We start from the raw sequence: 22517 nt of genomic DNA on the forward strand, positions 1-22517 counted from the left end.
GCGGTGGTGGGGTGGGGCGTGTTTTTGTAAATGCTGTTAATGGGAAGGAAGTTCTGCTGTCGAGAGAGTCGCACAGCAGCTGTGTGTCTGGGGAGCGGTGAGGGCTTTCGCAGCTATGCTAACTAATTAGAAACGTAGCATCGATAGTGTTTATTTTTCACTTAGTTGCTGTGATTTTATATACAGCGTTATGTATTGTATATCTTATAAAGCTGGCTGCCCACTCGTGCCTGCCCACAGGCCAGAGCCAGGGCTCAGAGCCGGGAGCCACTGGAGGAGGAGGCAGTGCCCTCCTGCCGGGACAGAGGCTGGACAGGGAAGGTCACCTTTCCCACCTGACACGAGTGTCAGCAGCTGGAAAGAATCCACAGGGAAGAGCAGGGAAACAGTGAAGTGAAGGCTCTAGAAACTGGGTTTCTGCAGTCTAGAAGCAGAATAGCAAAGCTGAGGAAATAGCTTGTATTAGATTTGTATTATCATAAATGAGTACTTTGACCCTTTTCCTGGTGTGTGTGTGTGTGTGTGTGTCTGTGGGGGAGAATGTGAAAAAACTGACTTTGTAGCGAGAAACTCTTGCAGACCAGAGGTGGAACAGGCACCAGGCAATCTTCTAAATGGGATTTAATTTTTTTTTTAATACCTGAGATATTTGTCACATACTGTCCTAGCTGGTTCTGAGCATCTCGGATATTCTCTTCGTGGTTTTGTGCTTCTGCCAGGTGTAGCTGAAGAAAAATCAGAGAGATATATGCATATGCATAACAAATAATGGAGTGTCTAATTAGATGTCATACATATTTAAAAAATCTTTTGATAAACAACAGCATTTGTTAAGATTAAAGATGAAGATTTAAAAAAAGAAACCCTCAACAATCATTAACATATTGAAGAGGTAACAGACGACAAAGTTGTTTTTTGAAACAAGAACGACAGCTTTAACAGCTGTAAATACTCACTGGAAATTAGGCGTTTCCATAAATTTAAATTTATTTTTCTTGGACTAAGTGCTGGCGAACAAGTGTGGATTTTCCTTCCACCTGACCTGCCTGTTGGGTGAGTGTTACCTACTCCTGGACTGGCGGCTGGCTGCCGGATGGCCGGGATGCTGTCCTGACAGAACCTGTGAACAGGTGCTCATGTTTATCTTCCTCATCACAGCGTGTTCCATGAAACTGATACCTGTGGCGGCACATTTGTTGTCCTGACTATAGAAGGACTGCACTATACAAGGGCTGCACAGCTGTGTGATATTTAATGTGATGAAGCAGAACAGACTTCACCTGCGCTAACAGGGGAACTTGTCCGGGAGAGCTACGAGTGGAAATGGTTGGAAATCAGAGCAGCAGGATGGCGCTCCATCCCCTCTCATCCCGGTGAGCCAGGGCTGCCTTTGCTGGGCGGTCGCCTAAGCGCTGCGGAACTGCCCCGCGGGCTCTGTTGTGTGGAGGGCTCTGCAGACGGCGGCAGGCCAAGCCGAGAGGTTTGTCCCCAGGTCGCGGAGGCGGCATCGCAGCGAGGGGCGGAGCGGGGCGGGGCTCGCTGTGCTCGCCGTGCTCGCCGTGCTCGCAGCGCTGCGGGCCCGCGGCCGGGCGGGCGGGCGGGCGGCGGTTGCCGGGGAGCGCTGGGGCAGCGCCGCCAGGGAGCGGGGCCGGGCCGGGTGCGAGCCCCGCGCAGGTACCGAGCGGGGCCGGGGCTGTGCCGGGGGCCGGGGGCACGGCGGCCGAGGCGGGGAGGGCCGTGGGGAGGCGAGGCAGCGGCCCCGGCCTGGGGCGGGCTCGGTGTCTGGGGGCGGGCGGGCAGGAATGGGCCGGAGCGGGGGAACAAAGCGCCGTCAGGCCTTGCCGGGCGGTGCTGGGCTCTGGGTTTTCACTCCGGTGGGAGCGAGCAGTGTCAGATGTGTAGGCGCTTTTAGGGAAACAAGGCTGTAATTTATCTTTGGGTTTGGGTTTTTTTTTTTTTTTTCATTGCAATATTGGCATCTCTTCATGCAGACGTATGTATACTCCGTATCGGGACGGAGACTCACGGGAGTAAGACACAAATGCCTCTCAGCCCCCTAATCATAAAGGCTGTTCTTTCTTTAATACCAGCGCCTTTTTCCTCCTTTTTTTTTTTTTTTTTTCCCAATTCGGCTGTAATTTTATTTATTGTTTTTTTACGTAGGATCTGTCCGATTGTCGTGGAAGATCTCAAAGGTTTAGTCTTCGATGGAAATTGAGATTATCTATAGCAGGTGTAGTTCTGTAAATCCTCGTTATCTCAACACTTGCTTTCTTCTCCATGTACCTGTGATCATCATTTTTTGGTCATATATGCAGATTCTGGTTTTATAGGGGAAAATAAGGAACAGCTTTGCAGCTTTTCATAATGATAGGAACAAGAGAAATTGATTCGGTTTTCTGGTGTAGAATTTGTTTCCTAGAACACAGTGATACAGAAATAGTTGTGATGTTGTTTTCCCTTCAAGGTCTTTGAGGTATATGGAGGAGTAATGTTATTATTCTTTGCAGCTTAGTTAACATGAAGATGGAGGACTATGAAATATTCTGTAAGAAGCATCTTTCCAGAATCCAAGAAGAGGCAATAAAAGGAGAAACTTCTTTTACTGTTCAGCACAAAAATATTTCCCTCATTCATTTCTATGGAGTCCCTGTTCTTTCCCCTCTGGTAAGGCCTTTTTTCCCCCCCTTTCCTCCCTGGTGTGCTAACTCTGCTATTGGCACTAGCTTTGATGTGCACATGTAATAGTTCTGCTGAAGGTATCTGGGTGAGCTGTCATCTGACCTGCTGCTCAGTGTGTTCTGAGCATTCCTAACCTTAATCTTAAAAAGTGAATGGGTAAAATATACTTCTTTTCCCCACATTGACTGCATTGCTTGCAATTTCTGGAGATTTGTTATCTTCATAAGCGGAGCACAAATGTTTGTGGTTTTCAACTGACAAATGTTATAGCTGGGCTTAACTTTATCATAGTGACATTTCAAATATTGAACATGTGAGTTAGTTTAACAGTGTCAAAAAAAAGGTGAAAATAGGAAATACTGAGATGGTTTAAAAGCCTTTAAGTAAATTTTTTTTGCATGTTGTTTGCATCTTACCCTAATGTATTTCTTAGGCTCATCAATTATGTTAAGTCATTCTGTACTAATGCAAACAGAGCCAAGCTGAAGATTGTTGGTAGTTCCTGCAGTACTGCAGCTGACTTCTTGTTTGTGTGGTGGGAAGTGTGAATGGAGAGAGACTCTAACAACAATGTCCAAAAATCATGATAGAAATTGCAGACTAAATGATAGATTGTCATATTCTTAATTTACAAATGGGTGGATATTGTAAAGTTGGGTAGAAAAAATGTCTGAATTCTGTGTCAGATTGGTAATGTAGCATGTAATGCTCATGGAAATTTTTTATAATGGACATTTTAAATTCATGTTCATTTGCATGTGTGCCAAGAAGGCATTTTGCGCATCTTCCCTTTAAAAAAGATATAATTGGTTGACAAGAAACTGGAATTTAACAGGTGTACAAAGTCTCAGATGAGTCTTCTAATTGTTTTGTTCTCTTGGTTTTTTTTCTAATTTACTTCTGTAATTCTGTATTGAAATTTGCATTTAGTGATATAAACCATATTTCTTACACTCTGTTTTGCAGCTTAGCCTTGAAAAGAAAAAGGAAATACAGCAATACAAGGAGAAAGCATTGGACCTAGAGACCAGGAAACGGAACTCCCGGAACAGAGCTTTGCTGAGTCGTGTTCAGGAGATTGTAGAAAATGTCCAGGTAGTGTTAGTCCAAAGCCACCTCATAGCTTTACAGAAAACCTCTGTTTAGAGACATTTTGAGAAAGTCCTGGAGTTTAACTCTTCTGAAATGAATAGCAGTTAACTCTCCACAACCAGCATTTGCTAGTACTTCATGCTATGTGTCCTCATAATTGATTATTTGGTGATACTCATTGTAATGGAGGGGACCTGCTTTTCACTGCTTGCTTTGCTATATGCAGAAGACAGACCACAATGTTGCTTTTGTAGCTGTGTTGGAATCAACTAGATTGTAAGCACAAATTAACAAACCCCTGGTGTTAGAACTTGCTTTATTTGCGAGCTTACAGTGTAATCAGAAAATAATTAAAATTGCCATCTCAACAATTTGTAATTCTATTGTGTGCTTTACAATTTTACTGCAACTGTATTGTTTTCTTTGCTACTTCAATGATGGATTTAGTAGAGGCTTAAATTGAAAAGACTATTAAATATATCTGATCAAGGAGTTGTCCTTGAAACAGTTGTAATGCAACCTTTAAATTAACCTGTTGCTTAAACAAGTACAGTTAACACTGAGTTTGTTGAGTTACCAAGGTGACAAACAACACTGCTTTGCATTGTTCACTGGAGTTTATGTGGCAACAGTCATCTGGCTTGGGGTTCCAGGAACATACATTCAATACAAAAATAAGCAAGCTTTCTTTTTTTTTTTTTTTTTCAAAGGTGTCTTGTTAACTGAATTGCAGCACATAGGATAATTGTAGTGTGAAAATCTTTTTAAACAAATGCTGGCTGGAAGTAACATGTAATTCTTACTTAAATGAAGTTTGTTTTTCAAGTACTGAACAAATGAAAACTCATATTTAGTTGTCTCTGGATTAGTAAAGAAATAAAAAATTATTTTATAGTCCACTTTTTATTAGGAATTATGTTGATTTGTTTGTGGTTGTCCTTAGGTTAGTTTATATTTCTTGTTGAAATTTTTCAATTACATTTCTTATTTGATGTAAACATGTTTTCTTATTTTAAGAGAAATCTTGCAAGATATTTTGAAGGCATAAAATTATTAAATATATCCAAATTACTTTAAAAAGATAAGAGCATCTTTGTATTCAGATACTTGGTATCAGTAAAAATTCCAAGTGGACCATCATTGAAATTTATATTTTAATTCCAATGACCCCTTTCTCATTGCAAAGAACTCTGTATTATATGTAATTTGTAGGAAATCAGTAACAGTTCAACTAAAAATTTTTACTGTTGTTAAGATATTATTTATTTTAATATTTTTTAAATTTATTTTTATTACTTTTTTAAATTCAGGTGAAGTTTGCAGGAATCTGAGATTTCATTGAAAATGTTATTTTTTCTTTTTCAATTTGAATTTTGTAGATGAAGAAAGGACTTAACATGAGTGATGTGAACGCACAGGAGGGTGAGAATTCTTGCCCTGACTCAGATTCAAAAGCTTTGACTGACTTCACAGCTCTATCAGATGTCAGTGTGGCATGCTCTCCTGAAAGACACGGTTCCACGGACCTGGAAAAGGCACCAGAACTTGCACCATCAGGCACTGCAGGGCAGAGGACATCACATGTGACAGAAGTAGTTAAAGCAACAGAAGAAAATGTGTCTTCAAAGCAAAGTGAGAGTCGCTTCTTGAAAGATGTCCCTTGTCCAAGCACTGCCTCTCCTGACAAACTGTGCCACAAGCTCACATCACACGCTCTGCAGAAGCAAGAGGGGCGAGCGGGGTCGCTGTCAGATGAGGATGTCCAAGATCCATGTGTGATGAGTCTTCAGAACCTGATAAAGAAATCCAGGGAGTACATAGAGAGAGAGCAAAGCAAGCGTACCTCAAAAGGCAGTTCAAAGAGGAGCATGAGTGAAAGTCATTCAGATAAAGAAAATGACGGTGTTAAAACCACCGACCCTGCGAAAGAAAGAGCAAAGCTCACAGGCAGGAGCTGCACTGCTCAGACGCTTGATAAACCCAGTCTTAATAAATCAAATACCCTTCTCCAAGGTGCCTCTACAAACACAAATAACACAAGTATGTCCTCTTTATCCAGTTTTTCTAAAGTGGACATACCTATGAGAATTGGAACGCCCCCTTTGGTGGATTCAGATTCAGACGAAGAATTTAAAAAGAATTCCATGTTTGAGCGTGACAGTAGCATTGTCAGGAGCCTCACAGGCTCCTACGCCAAATTGCCAAGCCCAGAGCCAAGCATGAGCCCTAAAATGCACCGACGGCGCCCGAGACCTTTATCAATGGGACACATCATTATAAATAACCCTGTGAATGCCTACGAGTTAAGTCCTAAAGGCAAGGGTAGAGCCATGGATTTAATCATGCAAGATATTGCAGATAAAAATAACGTGTCCGAATCAGTGCCAAAGTTCATGGTGGACTTCAATATGGTTTGCCCTGGCAGAGTTCCTGGTGCCAACAGGAATTCTTCAGGCCCTTGTGATGGGTTGGGGGTTGGCAAACCGAATCGCCATTCCTTTGGGCTCTGGGAAAGCAAAGGAATGGTGTCGGCTACAGTGGAAGGACAGGTGGTGTTGGACAGCAGAGGGCCATATAGAGTAGAGACCAGTACTAATATCATAGCTCCAAAACTGACTGAGCCGTTTGCCGTCAGTCAGTCTGCAGTAACACAGAAGATCCCAGCTGGGAATGAAGTGAAAGCGCCCGTTTTGCCAGAAAACACTAAATCTAATTCCACAGTGGAACTCAATAAATCTTATGACGTTGAAAACCCGTCTCCGCTGCTAATGCAGAGCAAGAATGCACGACAGCAGATGGATACTCCAAGTGTTTCCCCAGCACACGAGCAGGTTCAGGAAAATTTTGAAAAGGTAAAACGTAGGCTTGATCTGGACACCAACAACTGCCAAACAGAAACCAGTTCCTGTGTTCTGAGAGTTGGAATGGAAGAACAAGAGAAGCAGTGGCTGCAAGAACAGAAATATCCTGTGGAATCAGTTTACATTACCCCTGAAAGTATGGCAAAAGGTAAAAGATTTCCTCTAGTTGAGGGTTACTTCTCAGTGCTGCTTACTTTTCAGTTTATAGATATTTTATAAAAAACCCCAGTGATTGTTAGTCAGCAGTGTTTCTAAGTATGTATGTATATAAAAAGGCTAAAATTTTAGTGCATGTAAATTATTTTCAGTAACCTCATTATTTCTCTAATGTTTAATGACAAATTCTGAAATTCAGCTTGTTGCTTGGGCCATTTTTTAATGGCTGCAGAGTGGAGTAATTGCTGTCTTAGGAGCTGCTTGGAGTCAGAAATCTGTAATCTTGGAGTCAGTTATTTGTAACAAATACTTGATTAAACAATTTATGAGGGAACATCAGCTAAAACACTGCGCATAAATTTTGTGGATTCTGTGTTTATTCTCAAGAATATAATTTGACAGCACAAATACTTATTTCCCATTTGAATCTAGGAACTGGAATTTAGTTTTGCTAAGGAAGTTGTCTTATTCCATGAGGTCTTAATAAGACTACTAAAAGAAAAGACAGCCTGTGTAAATTAAAAGAAAATACCTTTTAATGGGTTGGAAGTCACTATAAAGGTATAGTCTTCAAATTCAAGACTCTTACATCTGTATATGTCTCTACCAAATCAAGCTGAAGTGGCATAAATCATTTTATTTCACTCAAGTAACTGTAACAATTCTTAGGGCTATATTTTTTTGTGTCCTTACTTAATATATGCTGAGTTGGTGTTACTGCTGTTTCATTCATGTGCTTAGCCCACCAATATGACCATGCAAATATTTTGAAGGACTGTAGTAAATTTTGAGGTTCTTTACCTTACCTTACCAGTGGAAATTTGGTATCAAGGAAACCTGATATCAAAGACATCTTTATTTTTTACTGATGATGCAAATTACTTCCAATAAAGGGTGCGTGTCTCTGGCAAAGACCACATAGAAGTTATTTAATATTTGATGTTTTGTTACGTATTTTTTCAGAAGATATTTTAAAAACTAAAATGTTGGCCTTTGAAGAAATGAGAAAGAGACTTGAAGAACAACATGCACAACAACTGTCAATTCTGATAGCTGAACAAGAGAGAGAACAGGAGAAATTGCAGAAGGTAAGATTGAAAGGAAAAATTCTAAGCAAAGGTTGTGTGTTGTATGGAAGTTTGTCAGGAAGCAGTTGGGTTTAAATGTGTATTCTGTTGCTTTGCAGAGTTAGAAGATTAGTCTAATGGTTGAATCTTCCTTTTGTAGGAACTGGAAGAGCAGGAGAGAAAGTTGAAAGGAAAGAAGGTTACTACAACGGAAATAGAGATTTCCAAAGTGAATATTAACAGTAGGATGGAGTTGGAGTGGAGGAAAAAAAGTGAAAGTGGCTTGCTGGAAAGTGTGCAGTCTCAGCTGGAGACAGTCCATAACACAAACTCCACCAGCATTGGTAAAACTGGGAGGGAAGAATATAGATTAAGTGTTTGATATATTTTGTTCTACAGTGCTTGACTGGACTAGCTGCCCCTCTGTACTGATAAGTGCAGTGTTCCTGCCCCAGGGCTGGTCAGGATGCACAGACAGCTGCTGCCCTCAGCCGTGGACAGCACACGTGAAACAAAGTCTGTGTTGTGTCTTTGTGTCACTGGCATTTAGCACAGATTCAGCCATCCTCAAACTGTTCCCTGTACTTTACTCGTTATGTAACTGTTTCAGGGTACGTTCAGGGAAAACAAGCCAAGAATAAACTCTTTTGGTCAAGGATGAGGATGTGAATTTGTGTCACGTCCCAGAAGGTTCATTCCCGTGCCATGTAGCTGCACAGGAATGTGGTCACATTTGTGGAGATGGTTTAGAGGGGCTCTGTCAAGGGATTTTGACTGCAAGACAGTGCAGCTGTAGCTGGTGGAACACCTCTCACCTGTTCCAGAACATTATGAAGTGTTTTGTTCTGTCTCGTGTTTAGCAAATCTTGCATGGAAATGAACAGAAATATTCAGGTTGCTTCTTGCCTATAATTTACCTTGTCAGCGAAGCTGCTGCCCCCAAGCTGAGTGTACACACAGACTTAGTCATTACTTCATTGGCAGAAGAGTGTGTTGAACTCTGTCTTCTGCTTTGCATGCAGGTTTTGCTCATACAACACCCAACACCTTTTCTTCGACAAGTGAAACTTCATTCTATCTCTGGGGACCATCAGGTAGTGGAGTCATAAAAACCTCAGTATCCAGGCCAGCTAATAGAATCAAAACTAGGTGGTCTCAGGTAAGGAAAAAAAAAAGATATAAATCTTAAAAAACCCTCATGTTTTTCTAAGAGATTGGTAACTATAATAGCTGTGTAATAAATGTCGCCGAAAATTTTAGTATCCTTTCCTATGTCAACTTTGATTACATAAAAGAACTGTATAGAATATTTTTCTCATTCACATATGCAAAATAATCATATAAAAATACGTTGCTTCTTTTAAGTTACAGTGGGTACTTTTGGCCCAGCCAAAACTTTATTAACAGCTTGTTTCTTACTTGAGAACTTCTGTCATGTGATTGATGTTATTTGAGAAATAATTCATAATTCTTGCTCTTTTAATCAAAAGTTTAGAAAATGTTTTTCTTTTAAGGTTCTCAGTCCAGAGATACAAATGAAGTTTGATAAGATCACTGCTGTGGCAAAGGGATTTCTCACTCGTAGACTCCTGCAGACAGAAAAACTGAAACATCTTAAGCAAACTGTAAAAGTAAGATCAGCTTTTTGGTATTATGCAGCCTCTCCCCCTCTTTGTTTCTGTTCCTGCCTTCAATTGACAGATGAAATCATGCATTTTCTGCTTTCAGAAGAATTGGGGAATGTCTATTACATGAACATGTTTGTGTTGCATTGCTTAGGTCCAAGTCAAACAAAGAATTTGTGTCCTACGTGTACTGTTTGTAATAACTGCCTTGTTATGAAGGGTTATGCTTGGTGCTTTATCTTATTTTCTCATCTTTCCCAGGATACTTTGGAGTTCATAAAAAATTTTCAGTCTGAAGCCCCATTGAAAAGGGGAAGTGTGTCAGCACAAGATGCATCCCTTCATGAAAGAGTAATGGCTCAGGTGACACAATTTAAACCGTTTTTTTCCTTTCCTAGCTATTGTGTTTTTGCAATATGAATACCTAAAACCTCGACAGTGATTTTGTTTAGAGTAAAAAATTTTAAACTATGGCTGTGAAGAGAATTTTTGTGCTGATACAATGAGAGATTTCAAAATTACAAAGAGTTTTGCTTAGTTTGAGAAGAGCTTGATGATCAAAACCATGGGCATGTTACCTCAACCAAATATTTTATTAAAATTTTAATTGTTCTTTCCAGCTGCGAGCTGCTCTGTATGACATCCATGACATCTTTTTTACAATGGATGCATCAGAAAGGATGAATATTCTGCGTCACGATCGTGAAGTTCGGAAAGAGAAGTTGCTCAGGCAAATGGTGTGTTGTGTTCCAGAGGATGTAAACTGTCTTAAGACTTTGAGTCTGAATCATTTTACATTTAAGAGATTCTTACTTGCACCCTAAAATATTTCTTAGATCTAAATTGTTTATGCTTTTGCAAATAACTTTCTTCAATATCTATTTTTTTTATTTTTTTTTTTTTTTTAGGATAAAGTGAAGAGCCCGAGAGAGCGAGTGACACTTTCAACAGCTACACAGAAATCTCTGGACAGGAAGAAGTACATGAAGTATGTGCTGCTCTCCCCTTGGGACTGGGGGGAGGGAGGCAGGGTGCAAAATGATGAATAGGAGACATAGGAAATAGGGACAGGAAGTTTTTGGAGTAACAGCTTTGCAAGCTAACATCTCTCCTAGGAACAATGAATAAAAAGCTGTCCAGGTGTTCGGAGTCTTGCTAGTAGTATTTTGCTCTTACTTTTAAGAGACTTCTTGTTTGTACAGGAGAAAAATATTTGTTCTAAGTAGTGCATTTATGCTAGATTCCAGTGGTGGGTGCTTAGTTTGTGGTTGAATTTGCAAATTGTAAAAAGTGCTGCAAGTGATTTTATCAGTTTAAAGTGCCTGGCAATAGAGATACTTGATAGAGTATCTCTAGCAGAGTTTTTTGGGGAATGGTAGCAGGCATTATCCTGCAACACAGTGGGCTGAATAGTTGTATTACACTTGCTCCTACACTTGAGTAAAGAAGTGATAATCTGTAGTACTGCTCTGACACATGTAGGTGTAGTTCCTGTTGTAGGCATTCTCTGAGTGTTTCTGTTCAAGACCTGGATGATGAATTTTTAATTGAAATATGTTTCAATACTTTTGTTTCTCTAGGGCTTCAGAAATGGGAATACCAAGTAAAAAAATAATCATAAAACAAAAAACTCCTGAAAGCCGGTGGGTGATGGTTACTGGTATTTGGATGCTTTTAAGAAACTGTGATTTTGTGATCTGTATTTCTGGTTTGCCATCAATCAGCTCAATTCCTGGTATTATTATGATGGGCAGTAATGAAATCTGATTGAGCATGACCTAAGAAAGGTGTTTATTAGCTCGTTAGAAAAGATTTGTTTCCTTCAGAGTCAGTTCTAAAATTTTCTCTTCAGAAATTATTTATTTATGGCTTTAAGTCTCTGTGCTCAGGTTCAAGGTTTTTCTTTGAGATAGACTGTTAAGCTTCAGTTTGGCACTACTACTTTTCCTAATACCCTTACTTTGCAGTGGATCATTCATAATGGTTATCTTTAGGAAGCTGTCAGGAAAGAAGTGGCTCTCTGTTGCAAGGAAAGTGCTTGCTCCTTGATGGTGTGATTGTTTGCTTAGATCACAGAAATTAGTGTTCAGTACCTGCTGTTCAGAAAGATAGCAGCTACTCTTTTATGAGGCCTATCTGCACCTTTTTCTAGTATAAAAAGTCAGATACCTGGCATCCCTTAAAAACAATTTTTGTCCCATGTTTACCCAAAAGCTTTGAAGACATGCTGTCTACTCATGCAGTTCAGTCTTCAGTGACTAGTGTGACTCAGTCCTTTTTTTCCTTTATGTCCTTATCAGTGACTAGGAACACAGGGCATTGTTCAAGGAGTTGTACATGCACTTTTTTTTTCCTTTCTTTGTTTTAAATAGTGGAAGTAGGAATTCTGTTCTGGAATTTTAATTCCAGCCACTTTGCCTACACGTCATGTGCATTACAAAGCCTGTTAGCCTTGCTGAAACTTGTTGTGTGAAACATGATGCATAACTCGGTATTCCTTGTGAGGTTTTTATTTTTAAAGGGAAAAAGCACTAATAAAGGTTTGTGTTTTAACAGCATACTTCAACCAAACCAAGGACAGAATGCCCCGGTTCATAGACTGCTTTGCAGACAAGGGTAAGAGCACAGTGTGTTTATAGCCTAAAGATGAAAGTAAATGCAAAGCACAAGAGTACAGTGATTGCTCAGTAAGATTTACACATGCTGGTGTCACTGTTGTTCAAAGTAAAAATAATTACTTCTCCCAGTATTTTGAGACAGTGATGAAGCTTCATTTGACCTTATACTGCAAGAAAATACTTAATGTTGTCACCCTCTTGTGTATGTCTTCATTTACACTGTGTTCCAGCATTTCTATTTGTAACGTTCATTCCATGAAGCTTTGCTTCCACTTAATGAAATATGTGTATTTTTATATGTTGACTGTAAGGTCACAGTGTCTGAACAGAATCAGTTTCTTGAATAGAGTTTTACAAATCCATTCATGGGGAGATGTTTTCCTACTTAATGTATCTATATAAGACATAATAATGTTGATAGAAACTGCACACATACTCAGGAGGAGGCTCTGTGGGACATTGGCATGGAAACATGTTTACAAACAGTTTGATAGTGTCTCATGTTTTTCTATACAGCCTTTCAACTTTGTTGCAAGTGACTTATTAACTCTTTTATATTTAATTAGAACCTTTAAGACCTCAGTGAATGGGGTTGAGCAAAATAGAAAGAAGGCCTCAGAGAGCAGAGTGTCTAACAAGGCCATTTCAGGTGTGTAGAAAATCGGTGCTTGGATCTTATAGTAAATAAGTTACTAGTATCTAGACAAAGTAAATGGGCAATATATTGTTTTCCTTTCCTTGCGCACCTGCTTTGCTATGTCTTAAATCTAACCTATCTCTTCAACAAACACGGACTGGTAACTTAACCATCTACTTTCAAATTCTATAAACATAGTATATAGAATGTGCTGCACAGCTCATTTGCTTTCACTCACCAGATGCCCAGTCATAAAAGAGGTTGCCAGACATATTCACTGTAACTGTTGAGAAACTGATTGTAGCCAAATAGACTTGGATTAGAATCTCATGTCATTTGAGTCTTAGTTCTGTAGATATGTCTGTTGAAAGGGCAGGAAGGACAATTCCAGACTCATCAGTGGGTGTTCAGTCATCATACAGTCCTAAAATTATCTATATTACTGTAGCATCTTGCAGGATGTTTGAGTCTTAATGACCCAAGTTTAAAAGTAGAGTATTCCTCTGCTTGCATATGGAGACGATTGATTGGTTGCCTTTTATTAAAAAGATTTGATAATAGTGCTGAACCTCTCTGTTTTCAGCCTATTCAGGCATGAAGGGAATAAAACACTATGAAACATCATACACAGTTTCTATTTTTTAATCAGATTTTAAATTTCTTAAGTGACAAACCTCAGTTGATCAAAAGGTAAAGTTTTAAAGGTTTTAAAGCTGTTTAAGATCTGGATCTGGATTTTTTCTCAAAAGAGAATATAAATATATGTAATATATAGGTTTTATACTCTCCACAAGGCAAGTATAAAAATTGGGAATTTTGGGGCTTAATGGGGCAAATGTGTAATGTAGGATTTTGACTGTTTTCTGTAGTGATCTGAATTATCTTTATGTATTAAGTATCAAAACTTTCCTATAAGGGAAATTCTTATTCATTGCTGCCCCAGAACAATGCTGGGAAGGAGTATCTGCAAGTTTTAGTGCAGTGTGTTTTACACTGTTCAAATGTGATGTTTTCCCAGATACTACTTCGTGAAGTCAAGAGAAGTGGCTACAGAAGGATGTATAGTAAGGCAGTATGCATATATATATATATATATAACATTTTAGAGAGAAGGGAAAATAAAATAGCAAACAATGTGATGATAACCAGGGTTTAATTTATTTTTCTGCTGTCAATTCTCCTGGCAGTGCTGTCACCACTGAAGTGGAGCAAGGCAGTTGTTCTGTTGTGTTCAGTGACACTGCAGAAAAATTAGCAGAAATAATAAATAATCTCCCTGAAATATAAAGAAGAAAATAAAGTTAGCAACATAATTTTAGCAACCAGAGGTAGCCATTAAGGCAAGTTTTCATCTGCAAGTTTGCAATAATGTATGCTATTAACTAGTAGTTGAGAGTGCTGAAGAACAGGGACTACACATTACTATTCATTTAGTACAAGTAATCTAACCTATTTCTAAAGGAACACTTAATAGATGGGTAAAATGTGACTAGTGAAAGGTCTGGCAGTATGACTACCAATTAAATTGTGCTTATTAGAGGGGCAAAAAAGGAAGGAGGGTTAGTAGAATACACCTGCTATAAATATATTCAACTTAGACATGAGACAAATGCTCTGAAGAAAATAATAATATACTCATGCAACTTTTTTTCTTTGTTCTCCTCGTTGTTGTTTTAAATTCTGTCTGCAAAGTGCTTTGTAGCTTTAATACCACTGCGACTGGTTGTTGTCTTTTTCTGGCAAGAAGGCATTTTGTTTAGGAATCAACTGGCAATCCTAAATTCGGTTTTTGTTGTTTTTTACTCCTTCAATCCAAAGTTCTGTGCTAAAGGCAGAAGTACAAACTTGTGAATCAGTGAAGAGTCTTATTTGCTGATTATTTTTTTTTAATTTAATTAGTTTAAATAGGACCAAGATGTTCAGTCAATTGCCTGCAAGCTGGGCCAGGCAGCGCATTTAATGGGGTCTGATTTTGTTAGAAAGAAGGTAGTTGAAATCAGGTTGGTCCTACGACTAGACCTGTTCATCTCCTCTATTTCTACCTAGTTTCTTCTTCTGTGGAGAAGAAATACAGGGCATGAGGCATGTGGAGTATTTGGGTGGTGGCAGCAGTTGGCCAAGTGTGGTCTCTCCCACACATGTGTGCGGCTGAGCAGGGCAGTGTGAGGAGGTGTGTGCTGTGAGGTGTGTCAGTGTGCAGGGCAGTGTGAGGAGGTGTGTGCTGTGAGGTGTGTCAGTGTTCAGACCAGCACTTCAGGAAGCCTCAAACCTGTCATGTGAATAGCAGGTCTGTCCTTTGTCCCAGGAGAGAGGCTTCATGTGATTGCCCCTTGCCACTGGAAAAGGTTGGGTGATAATTGTATTCAGAAAGACTGTCACTTTTTTAAATAAAATTTACCTTCTGCAGTTCCTTAATCTGGATTGCTGGGGTTTTTTTGCACTTCCATATACTATTACATAATACCCTGTTATTTGTGTGAGCTTTTTATATAGCTCTCTTGAGGCGAGTTAAGGGGTAGTGTTAAATCTCTGATAAACCACCATGCCTGTCAGCTTGGTTGTCCTACAGGATCACAGGTGAGCTGAAGAGTCCAGCACTGGAGAGTGCTGGGCCGGTGAGAATGCCTTTTGTGTAGTGGGAACCTGTTGAGGTGTGAGGGATCCTGCTGTGGTGAGGTCTCTGGGCATTTCCAAAGCTTCTTTGCCCTGTGCTGACTGTAGCCCTTGGACACCTGTAAGTAACCACTGCAGCTCTGACCAAGAGTAACTGAAGAGCCTGAAAAGGACTGGCACTTCTTTGTCACATTCATTTACTTGCCTGGTAGTCATTTCTCTTCCATGGCTGTCTTCCATTCCCACCGCTCTGCACCCTGTGGTACAATTTTCACTGCTGTGTGTAAATGTTTGCTCACACTGCTGCACACTCTGGGTAACTGCTTGAACCTATTGAATGCTGAGTTGTGCTACTTTTTAGCAGCTTGCAGTGCTGAACCCTTATTACTGGAAGATACTTGTGCTACGCATAGTACAATGTGGATTTTTAATATATGTATGTGTATACTTGTTCCCCGTGTAAAGACTTATTTATTATTTTTATACTTGAGCAGCCTTCCTTTTATAAGGGCTCTGCCTGATGACCTTATTCATACTGCACTTCTAATTCTGGTTGTCATACTGACATATGGAAACCTACAACTGTTTCTTGGTTTAATTAACGTGGCAGCTGGGGAAAAGGAAAGTTATCTTAAGTATTTGATTTGTATAATATTTTTTTAATTGATAAGATTGTTTAAAAGTAGTGCTCGGCATAGTTAAACTTATCAGCCACGTGATTATTGTCTTGGTGATGTGACAGTTCTTTTAAAAACGTATGAATTGTAGTTGTAGATGTTTTAACAGTAGCAGAAAACACTTTGGAATAGTTACTGCGGAAGGCAGTGCTATAAAGTGTCATAACTTTCAAAACTATAGGTGGTTTTTCTAAGGCATTTTGGGTGTAATATTATGTAATAATATTTTAAAAGTAATCACTGTATACATACTACTGCTTTAAAAAAATTTTCCTAAACTTTTTCAGCTATTTTCTTTTGATAATCCTCTTACAAAATCCAGTACTATTAATTGTAAAATGGTAATGTTTCTGCTTATTTTTAGGAGCATATGCAGGAAGAACCCAAAGAAAGAAGCCAAATGTTGTGACAATTTAAGAAGACAGCACTCACTGGGATAAACTGACTGTTTTTTACTGATGGCATTCTCAGCACTGATTTTAAATATTGCATCTTCTTTATGTATATGTATATTTAGAAATTATAAACCTACTTTGTCATTTTCAGAAGACACATTAATACAATCATATTGAAGTAATAAAGGATTTTGAAGTTCTAATACTTGTGGAAAAATTGCATGTTAGAACTTATTATATGTTAATACTAGTGTGTACACATTCATAGTCTTGTTTATTTAAAGATGACCATAGGGCAGCATGAAAGTAATTTGTGACTTTTTAACACTTTCTAATTCTTGTGTCTGATATATGCTTTTGCATTACTTAAAATTGCAATTTCTGTGTATGATTGCTACCATAAGTAAGTCATGGGTATATATTTGGTTTCGTACCATAAAGTTAAAGCAGCTAAATGGGAAAAAAACCTCCAAACTTAGAGGTGAACTGTCACATCAGTGAATTTGTCACCAGCTGTTTTGAATGTACTTTCTGTATGAATGAGATTTACTTCAATTGCAGTACTAATGACCTAAAATGTTTTGCGTTTCTGCTAAGCTGGACAGACATGGATCCAGATTCAGTGCTGGGCAGATGGACCTACTTCACTGACTAAACCAAAACTGTGCATTTATACTTGTGATAGATCAAATCACCACCACCAAGAGTCCTGGGATTTTTTTATCCTGATGTCTACTGCATTTTCTGATGGAAACAACATTTGGCTGCGATGGAGACCTGTATGTTCTACAAAAACTCAAGAAGGCAAGATTTTAATTGTTTTACTGTTTCAGACTTAAATAGTAATTTCAGTCCGTAATAGTAATTCGGATATGTTACATTTCATTGATGACAGTTGCAATTTTTCCTAAGCAATTTCTCTTTTACCGTGATCTAACAGGCCCTTGTGCTGAATTCATGATTTGGGGGAATGGGGAATCCCTACCAAATCCCAACGAAATCTTTCATATTTATGAATATCTAACATTAAATGATCATGCTCATGTTTTACCTCAGTCTTCCAACTGATGGATATTATCCATCAACTTGAGGGGAGCATGATTCTATACCTGCTTTTAATGAACTTGAGACATGAGGTTGACAAAGTTTTAGAGAGAAAAGCTCTGCTTGTGTAACCTCAGCAGTAGAGAACTGACTGCCGGAATGTGAAATAGGTTATATTTTGTTATTTCCCAGTGTTGATATAACATACTAACTTTGGAGGCTTTGTAACGTGTTGACATGGATATAAGAGAAAAAAGACTGAAAATTTCATTGTGTTAAATAGTCAGCATGAAAGAGGAACATTAATGGTGAGACGAGGACGGTACCTTCATGAGCAGTGATGAGTGATTGGCTTGCTTGTGGCACCAGTTATAGCTTTTATCTGCCACCAAGTCTGTCCTCTGCAGATAGTGACATTGTTCGGAACAGGTGTGTTATACCATGCAGTAAATTACTCAAATTGTGTACTTGGAAAATGGCAAAAATGCTGCCCAAGCACTTTGAAGCATGACACTGCTCAGTGGCTCTCTGCTGTGGCATTTATTTGAAAGCCTGGGGCAGGAGGCTCCCCTAATGGTGTAAATTTTAAGTTTTCACCAGTGTAGGACCTGCCTCCTTCCTTCAAATATTGTGGTGCTTTAAAATCTCAATTGTAGTACAGAAAATGCCCAAGGCAAGCTTCCTGCTCACCCAGTGGGCATCACAGCCCTGTTTTGGTTCTCAGCTTTCCTTAGGAGTGAAATACATCGCAACAGGGGAAAAATTAACAATGGCAAGAGTAACCTGTGTCATAGGAGACAAAAGGTGCTGTTGATATAGGATTGATGGTTTTAAAGAATGTTTTATGTGGTGTATTTATTATTAGCATAGGCACTATGTTGATGCACAAATAGGTTTAGTGTGTTAGTAGAAAGGAATGTTTGCTTTCTGCTTGGGTTTCACATCTAAACTTCTTTGTCTTTAAGCATGCTTCCACTGTGTAATAAAGCACTGTAGCACAAGGTTGGTTTTTTTTTTTTTTTGACTTTCATGAGGCCTTTCTCTTGGCAAGTGCCAGACTTTGTTTTTGTACTTGATGTTTTGTATTTATACATATTTATCTTTTTATTTTCTGTGAAATTGTGATGCCATTACAAAAGTCTATTTATTTTTATACTTTTATTTCGTTTTTCACCAGTCTTGCTTTTTACTTAAAGCATTCTGCACAATAAACTTTGAATCTTTAACAAGAACTGCCTGCCTTGTCCTTTTCCAGGCGCTCCCCGCTCTGAGGGGCGGGGCGGGAAATGGCGGCGGAAGGCGCCGCCCACCCCCGGCGTCATGTGATGGGCGCAAGATGGCCGCGTTCCCCTGGTGAGGCGGTGGGCGGCGGGGGACCGGGCGCTGCCTGTTCCCCGCCCGCGCAGGGGCGGGCGGCGGCGGGCGCTGAGGGGCTGCGGGTTCCCGCGGAAGGGCGAGGGCAGCCGCCATGCTCCGCGAGCCTCACAGCCGCGGGGATGAGGCGGGGCGGCCCCCCGTGTGCCAGTGGGGGAAGCTCCCTTTCGAGCTCTGTCCCTGGGGCTCGGGGCCGCTCGGCCTGAGAGGGGGCAGCCACTGCCGTGGGACCGCAGCCCGGCGCTTTTCTCCGCGGCTCTCGGAGAAGCCGGAGGGTGCAGGTCAGGTTCATGTATAATGTGACACGCTGGTGTTACATTAAGCGCGGAGGCAGCTCCGCTGAGGGGCGGAGGCCCAGCTGTGAGCCGGGCGAGAGGGCCCGGCCGCTGGCCTCTGCCCGCTGCTGTGGGCTCATTTTAACCTGTAATAAGTAAGGCAGTTCCCCGAGGGCCGCTGTCGTTGCCCGGTGCGTTGTCACGGAGCGTGTCCTGCTTGGAGCGAGGCGCCGGTGCGGGGCAGGAGCGCTCCACCCGCCGCCTCCGGGCGGGGTCACTGCGGGAGCGCTGCTACCGCTGCTCGCTGGGGGAGGTGAACATCTCCTGCAGTGAATTTAGCTTTACGAGCACAGTTTAATCTCTGATAGTTACCTTTTGCAGGCTCTTTAGAAGTAGACACGAGTTACTGACTGAAGAGGCAGAGTCAGCTTCTAGCAACGTGCAGTATCACTGCAGGAGAATGTGGGGTACAGCTGAGGAAGCTGCACTAAAAAGAATAACTCACAATCTGGTATTTGTTATGGAGAGGAATAATAAAGCAGGCACTCTGACAGACAAAATAAAAATATTTTCTTAGTTAATTTTTCTTCAAACTCTTGATTACAAACAAACTGGTTTTCTCTTTGTGGAAGGCTCACTCTCCTGAGTCTACTGTGCTTTTAATACATGGAATATATCTAAATTTTGGTGTGGCTGATGGGTTATAGTCCTGAGCAGACTAGAAATCAAGCGTATTGTGGAGTCAAGAAAAGTAATATGCAACAATTGGCATGAGGATGCCAAAAGGTTTTCCCCATATATACACTGTCATGCTGAACATCATCCAGCTCGCTCTTTCATATTATTGTGTGAGCAAACTTTCATGTTTAATAAAATGCAGAAGTAATTAGTGGATTTAAGTATTGTAATTCAGCCAATTGAGGTTTTATAAAAACATCAGAGCAATGCTTTTAAAAATAAATTTACTGGGAGACGAAGTACTTTAAAACTTGAATCTATGTAGCTAAGAGGATTTGAGGATGTAAGACAGCAGTAACGTGTTTGCTAGCTGTTGCAACTGTTGTTACTTCCTTTGAGTGCAGTGATTTCGGTGGAATCAGTGTGTGGTCAGTTATCTTGCAGAAACAGAAAGGAATAACGTGGTGCAACTCTGGGATCTAGGAGTAGCAGAACAAAGCAGAGCAGTGGGATGCTGACAAACTAATTCTTACATAGTACAGCAATGAGGTAACTGGCTGGTAAGTAGGTCTGGTAACACTGATGCAGAAGTGGCCATGAAGGAATAATGAACCAGAGTAAGATGTTTCCATCATGTTGTTCTGTGACATGGAAGATATTGTCATGCTACAGGGTTTAGCTATTTTTTAGCTATTTTTAAGCATTACTGCATGCTAAAAAGCTGGTTTGCATATCAATTGTCTGCATACTCATCGGTCTGCATATGAGAAAAAAACCAGCACCTGTTGGTGCTGAAGAATTGTATGAACATAGTGTCTGAATTAAAAAAAATTATTGGTTTAAAAGTTTGTTAGAGTAATAAAAAGAATTGGCACAAATATGAAGTAATTTAAAACTTAGTGCTACAGTGCTATGTGCAAATATTTAGAGAAACTGTTTGGGGTTTATGTTTAATATGCATATAGTGACAGCTACAGTCACTTGTGGGATGTGTTTCATTGTATTACCAAAGCCAATATATGTCTAGTGTTGTTAAGAGGCTCTTTTCTGGTTTACGTGCCTGGCTTATCTGTGCTCCCTGTAAGCTTTTTGAAGCCCTTGCTTTAGGATAAGCCCTGTGTCCGGGTGGGTGTCCTGTCTCGAGAAGGGGAGATGTGGAGTGAGGCTGGTTCTTGTGCTGAGCCTGGAGCGTGAGGGAGGCACTGGGGTTCGTAGGGTGGCTGGGTGCTGGAAGAGCTTCAGTGACCTCAGGGTGAGGAGGAGGTCCAGCAGTCCCAGGGAAAAAGATCGTTTACCAGGAGGAGAGAGAAAGCTTGGCAGGCTGGCAAGTGTTGAAAGCACAGGTACGGTGATGCTTGTGCGTGAAAAAGGTTGGAACCCACTGTTAAAGCAGCACTTGAAGCAGGGGTGTATTTTGCAGTATGCACAGGGGATGAAACTCCAGCTTGGCCAGAGTCTTATTTCCTCTGGGAAGTTGGCTGCACTGCACTGGCCAAGAAAGGAATGCTTAACTCCTTTCCCTGGAGAGTAAGTAGAACGTAATGCCAGAGCAAGTTTGAACTTGTCCCTGTATTAGCTGCATTACAAGCTGTCTTATCACTTGAATAGCCACATTGTAAATGTACTGTTTAAAGACTTACTTGCAGGGTGAACAGCTCTTGTTCACTCCCACATGTGTATTAGCCATGTGCACTTGCCAGTGTGCTTGCACTCTAATTAGAGTGCTGTTGATTTTGGCCTGGGGGTGTGCCCTGGGAGTCTTCAGCGGTAAAAGAAATGCTACAATTAGGTAACCAGAAAGAGTTTGAAAGATATTTCACCCAGATGCTGATTAACCCATGAAGCAAATGAGCAGGAAGAGTCATTGAAACATGGGACAATAGCAAAAAGAAGATGAACTGGAGATCAAGAAAACAAAAGCACATGTGGATTTCACTGGACTCTTTCTCTTGCTCTCTATCACGTTAGATGTCAAAGTTTCTCCTTGGAGTAGCACAATCATAAATTATCTAATTCTTAATTATTTTTTAAATGAAACTGGGTTTTGGGGGGTAAGTAGTTTTGTAGAAGAGCTGGCTGCTTGACACTGCTGAAATGCTTCCTAATGAGTTAGGTCTCTGAGTAGGAATGGAATTATTTGAAAGTTTGGATTAGTTTTTGTGGGAAAGATGTGTATTACATGGGGGAAGTACTGTTTGTTTTTTTAGGAGTCTGATTAAAGAATTCTTTGTGTAACCACTGATTTTACCCACTTGGCTGAGGTGGTAGTGTGTGCTGTAAACATTCTTAGGATCCTGAATGAAACAGGAAAGAACAATTAGCTACTATTTATATTTACTTATTTTTCAACATGCATTTCTTTTTGTAACTAAGCATCTATATGGACATAGGATATGTTTCTCTCTTAGTATGTGATTATTTGTATGCATATATAAATAAACTAGATATGGATATATCTTTGCCTTTACTCTTGCTTTTTAAGGCATGCAAGATCAAGAAACTATGCCTCAGAATCTGAAATGTGCAAGCTGGAATCTGTACCCTTGGATTTTGGTGATTACCATCCACTGAAACCCATAACAGTGAGTTTTTTTGTGCTTTTGGAAAATGAATGTGAATTAAAACTGATTGTGTTCCTCGTTTTACTTTTGTTCCTTTAAAATTAAAAGGCTTTGAAGTCGGTGGTGCTACTTGTGAAGTTACTTCCTATATTAGTGGCCTGT

The 22517-nt window shown here is 40.2% G+C and overlaps 2 protein-coding genes across 9 annotated transcripts in view; both read left to right on the plus strand.

The window, feature by feature from the left end:
* Positions 1–37: 37 nt before the first annotated feature.
* Positions 38–18699, plus strand: CCP110 (centriolar coiled-coil protein 110). Of its 8 annotated transcripts, XM_064672921.1 has the most exons (16): positions 38–1053; positions 1159–1480; positions 2511–2667; positions 3649–3777; positions 5154–6783; positions 7755–7879; positions 8019–8202; positions 8881–9017; positions 9373–9489; positions 9745–9846; positions 10104–10220; positions 10392–10471; positions 11064–11126; positions 12040–12099; positions 12668–12750; positions 16393–18699. In XM_064672921.1, exons 3-16 carry the CDS (start codon positions 2521–2523, stop codon positions 16443–16445), a joined length of 3027 nt encoding a protein of 1008 aa, XP_064528991.1. In that variant the 5' UTR covers positions 38–1053; positions 1159–1480; positions 2511–2520; the 3' UTR covers positions 16446–18699. The 8 variants fall into 8 exon arrangements, with proteins under 8 accessions (XP_064528991.1, XP_064528992.1, XP_064528990.1 ...); XM_064672922.1 differs by lacking the exon at positions 1159–1480; XM_064672920.1 differs by lacking the exons at positions 38–1053; positions 1159–1480 and adding an exon at positions 1545–1674.
* A 221-nt stretch (positions 18700–18920) lies between these two features.
* VPS35L (VPS35 endosomal protein sorting factor like) overlaps positions 18921–22517 on the plus strand; it is a 48958-nt gene continuing 45361 nt past the window's right edge. The window contains 3 exon segments of the mRNA XM_064672927.1: positions 18921–18981; positions 18984–19122; positions 22277–22376. Coding sequence (XP_064528997.1) covers positions 18936–18981; positions 18984–19122; positions 22277–22376 — 285 coding nt within the window. The 5' untranslated portion in view covers positions 18921–18935.

This window comes from Pseudopipra pipra, chromosome 16 (assembly GCF_036250125.1).
Source record: "Pseudopipra pipra isolate bDixPip1 chromosome 16, bDixPip1.hap1, whole genome shotgun sequence".
NCBI classification, from domain to species: domain Eukaryota; kingdom Metazoa; phylum Chordata; class Aves; order Passeriformes; family Pipridae; genus Pseudopipra; species Pseudopipra pipra.

What these genes read in the sequence shown, in the direction of transcription:
- CCP110 (XM_064672921.1), top strand. Translation starts at nt 2,521, where the DNA reads ATGAAGATGGAGGACTATGAAATATTCTGTAAGAAGCATCTTTCCAGA. An exon ending in AGATTGTAGAAAATGTCCAG is followed by an intron (nt 3,778 to 5,153) that starts GTAGTGTTAGTC and finishes TGAATTTTGTAG; the next exon opens with ATGAAGAAAGGACTTAACAT. An exon ending in CCCTGAAAGTATGGCAAAAG is followed by an intron (nt 6,784 to 7,754) that starts GTAAAAGATTTC and finishes GTATTTTTTCAG; the next exon opens with AAGATATTTTAAAAACTAAA.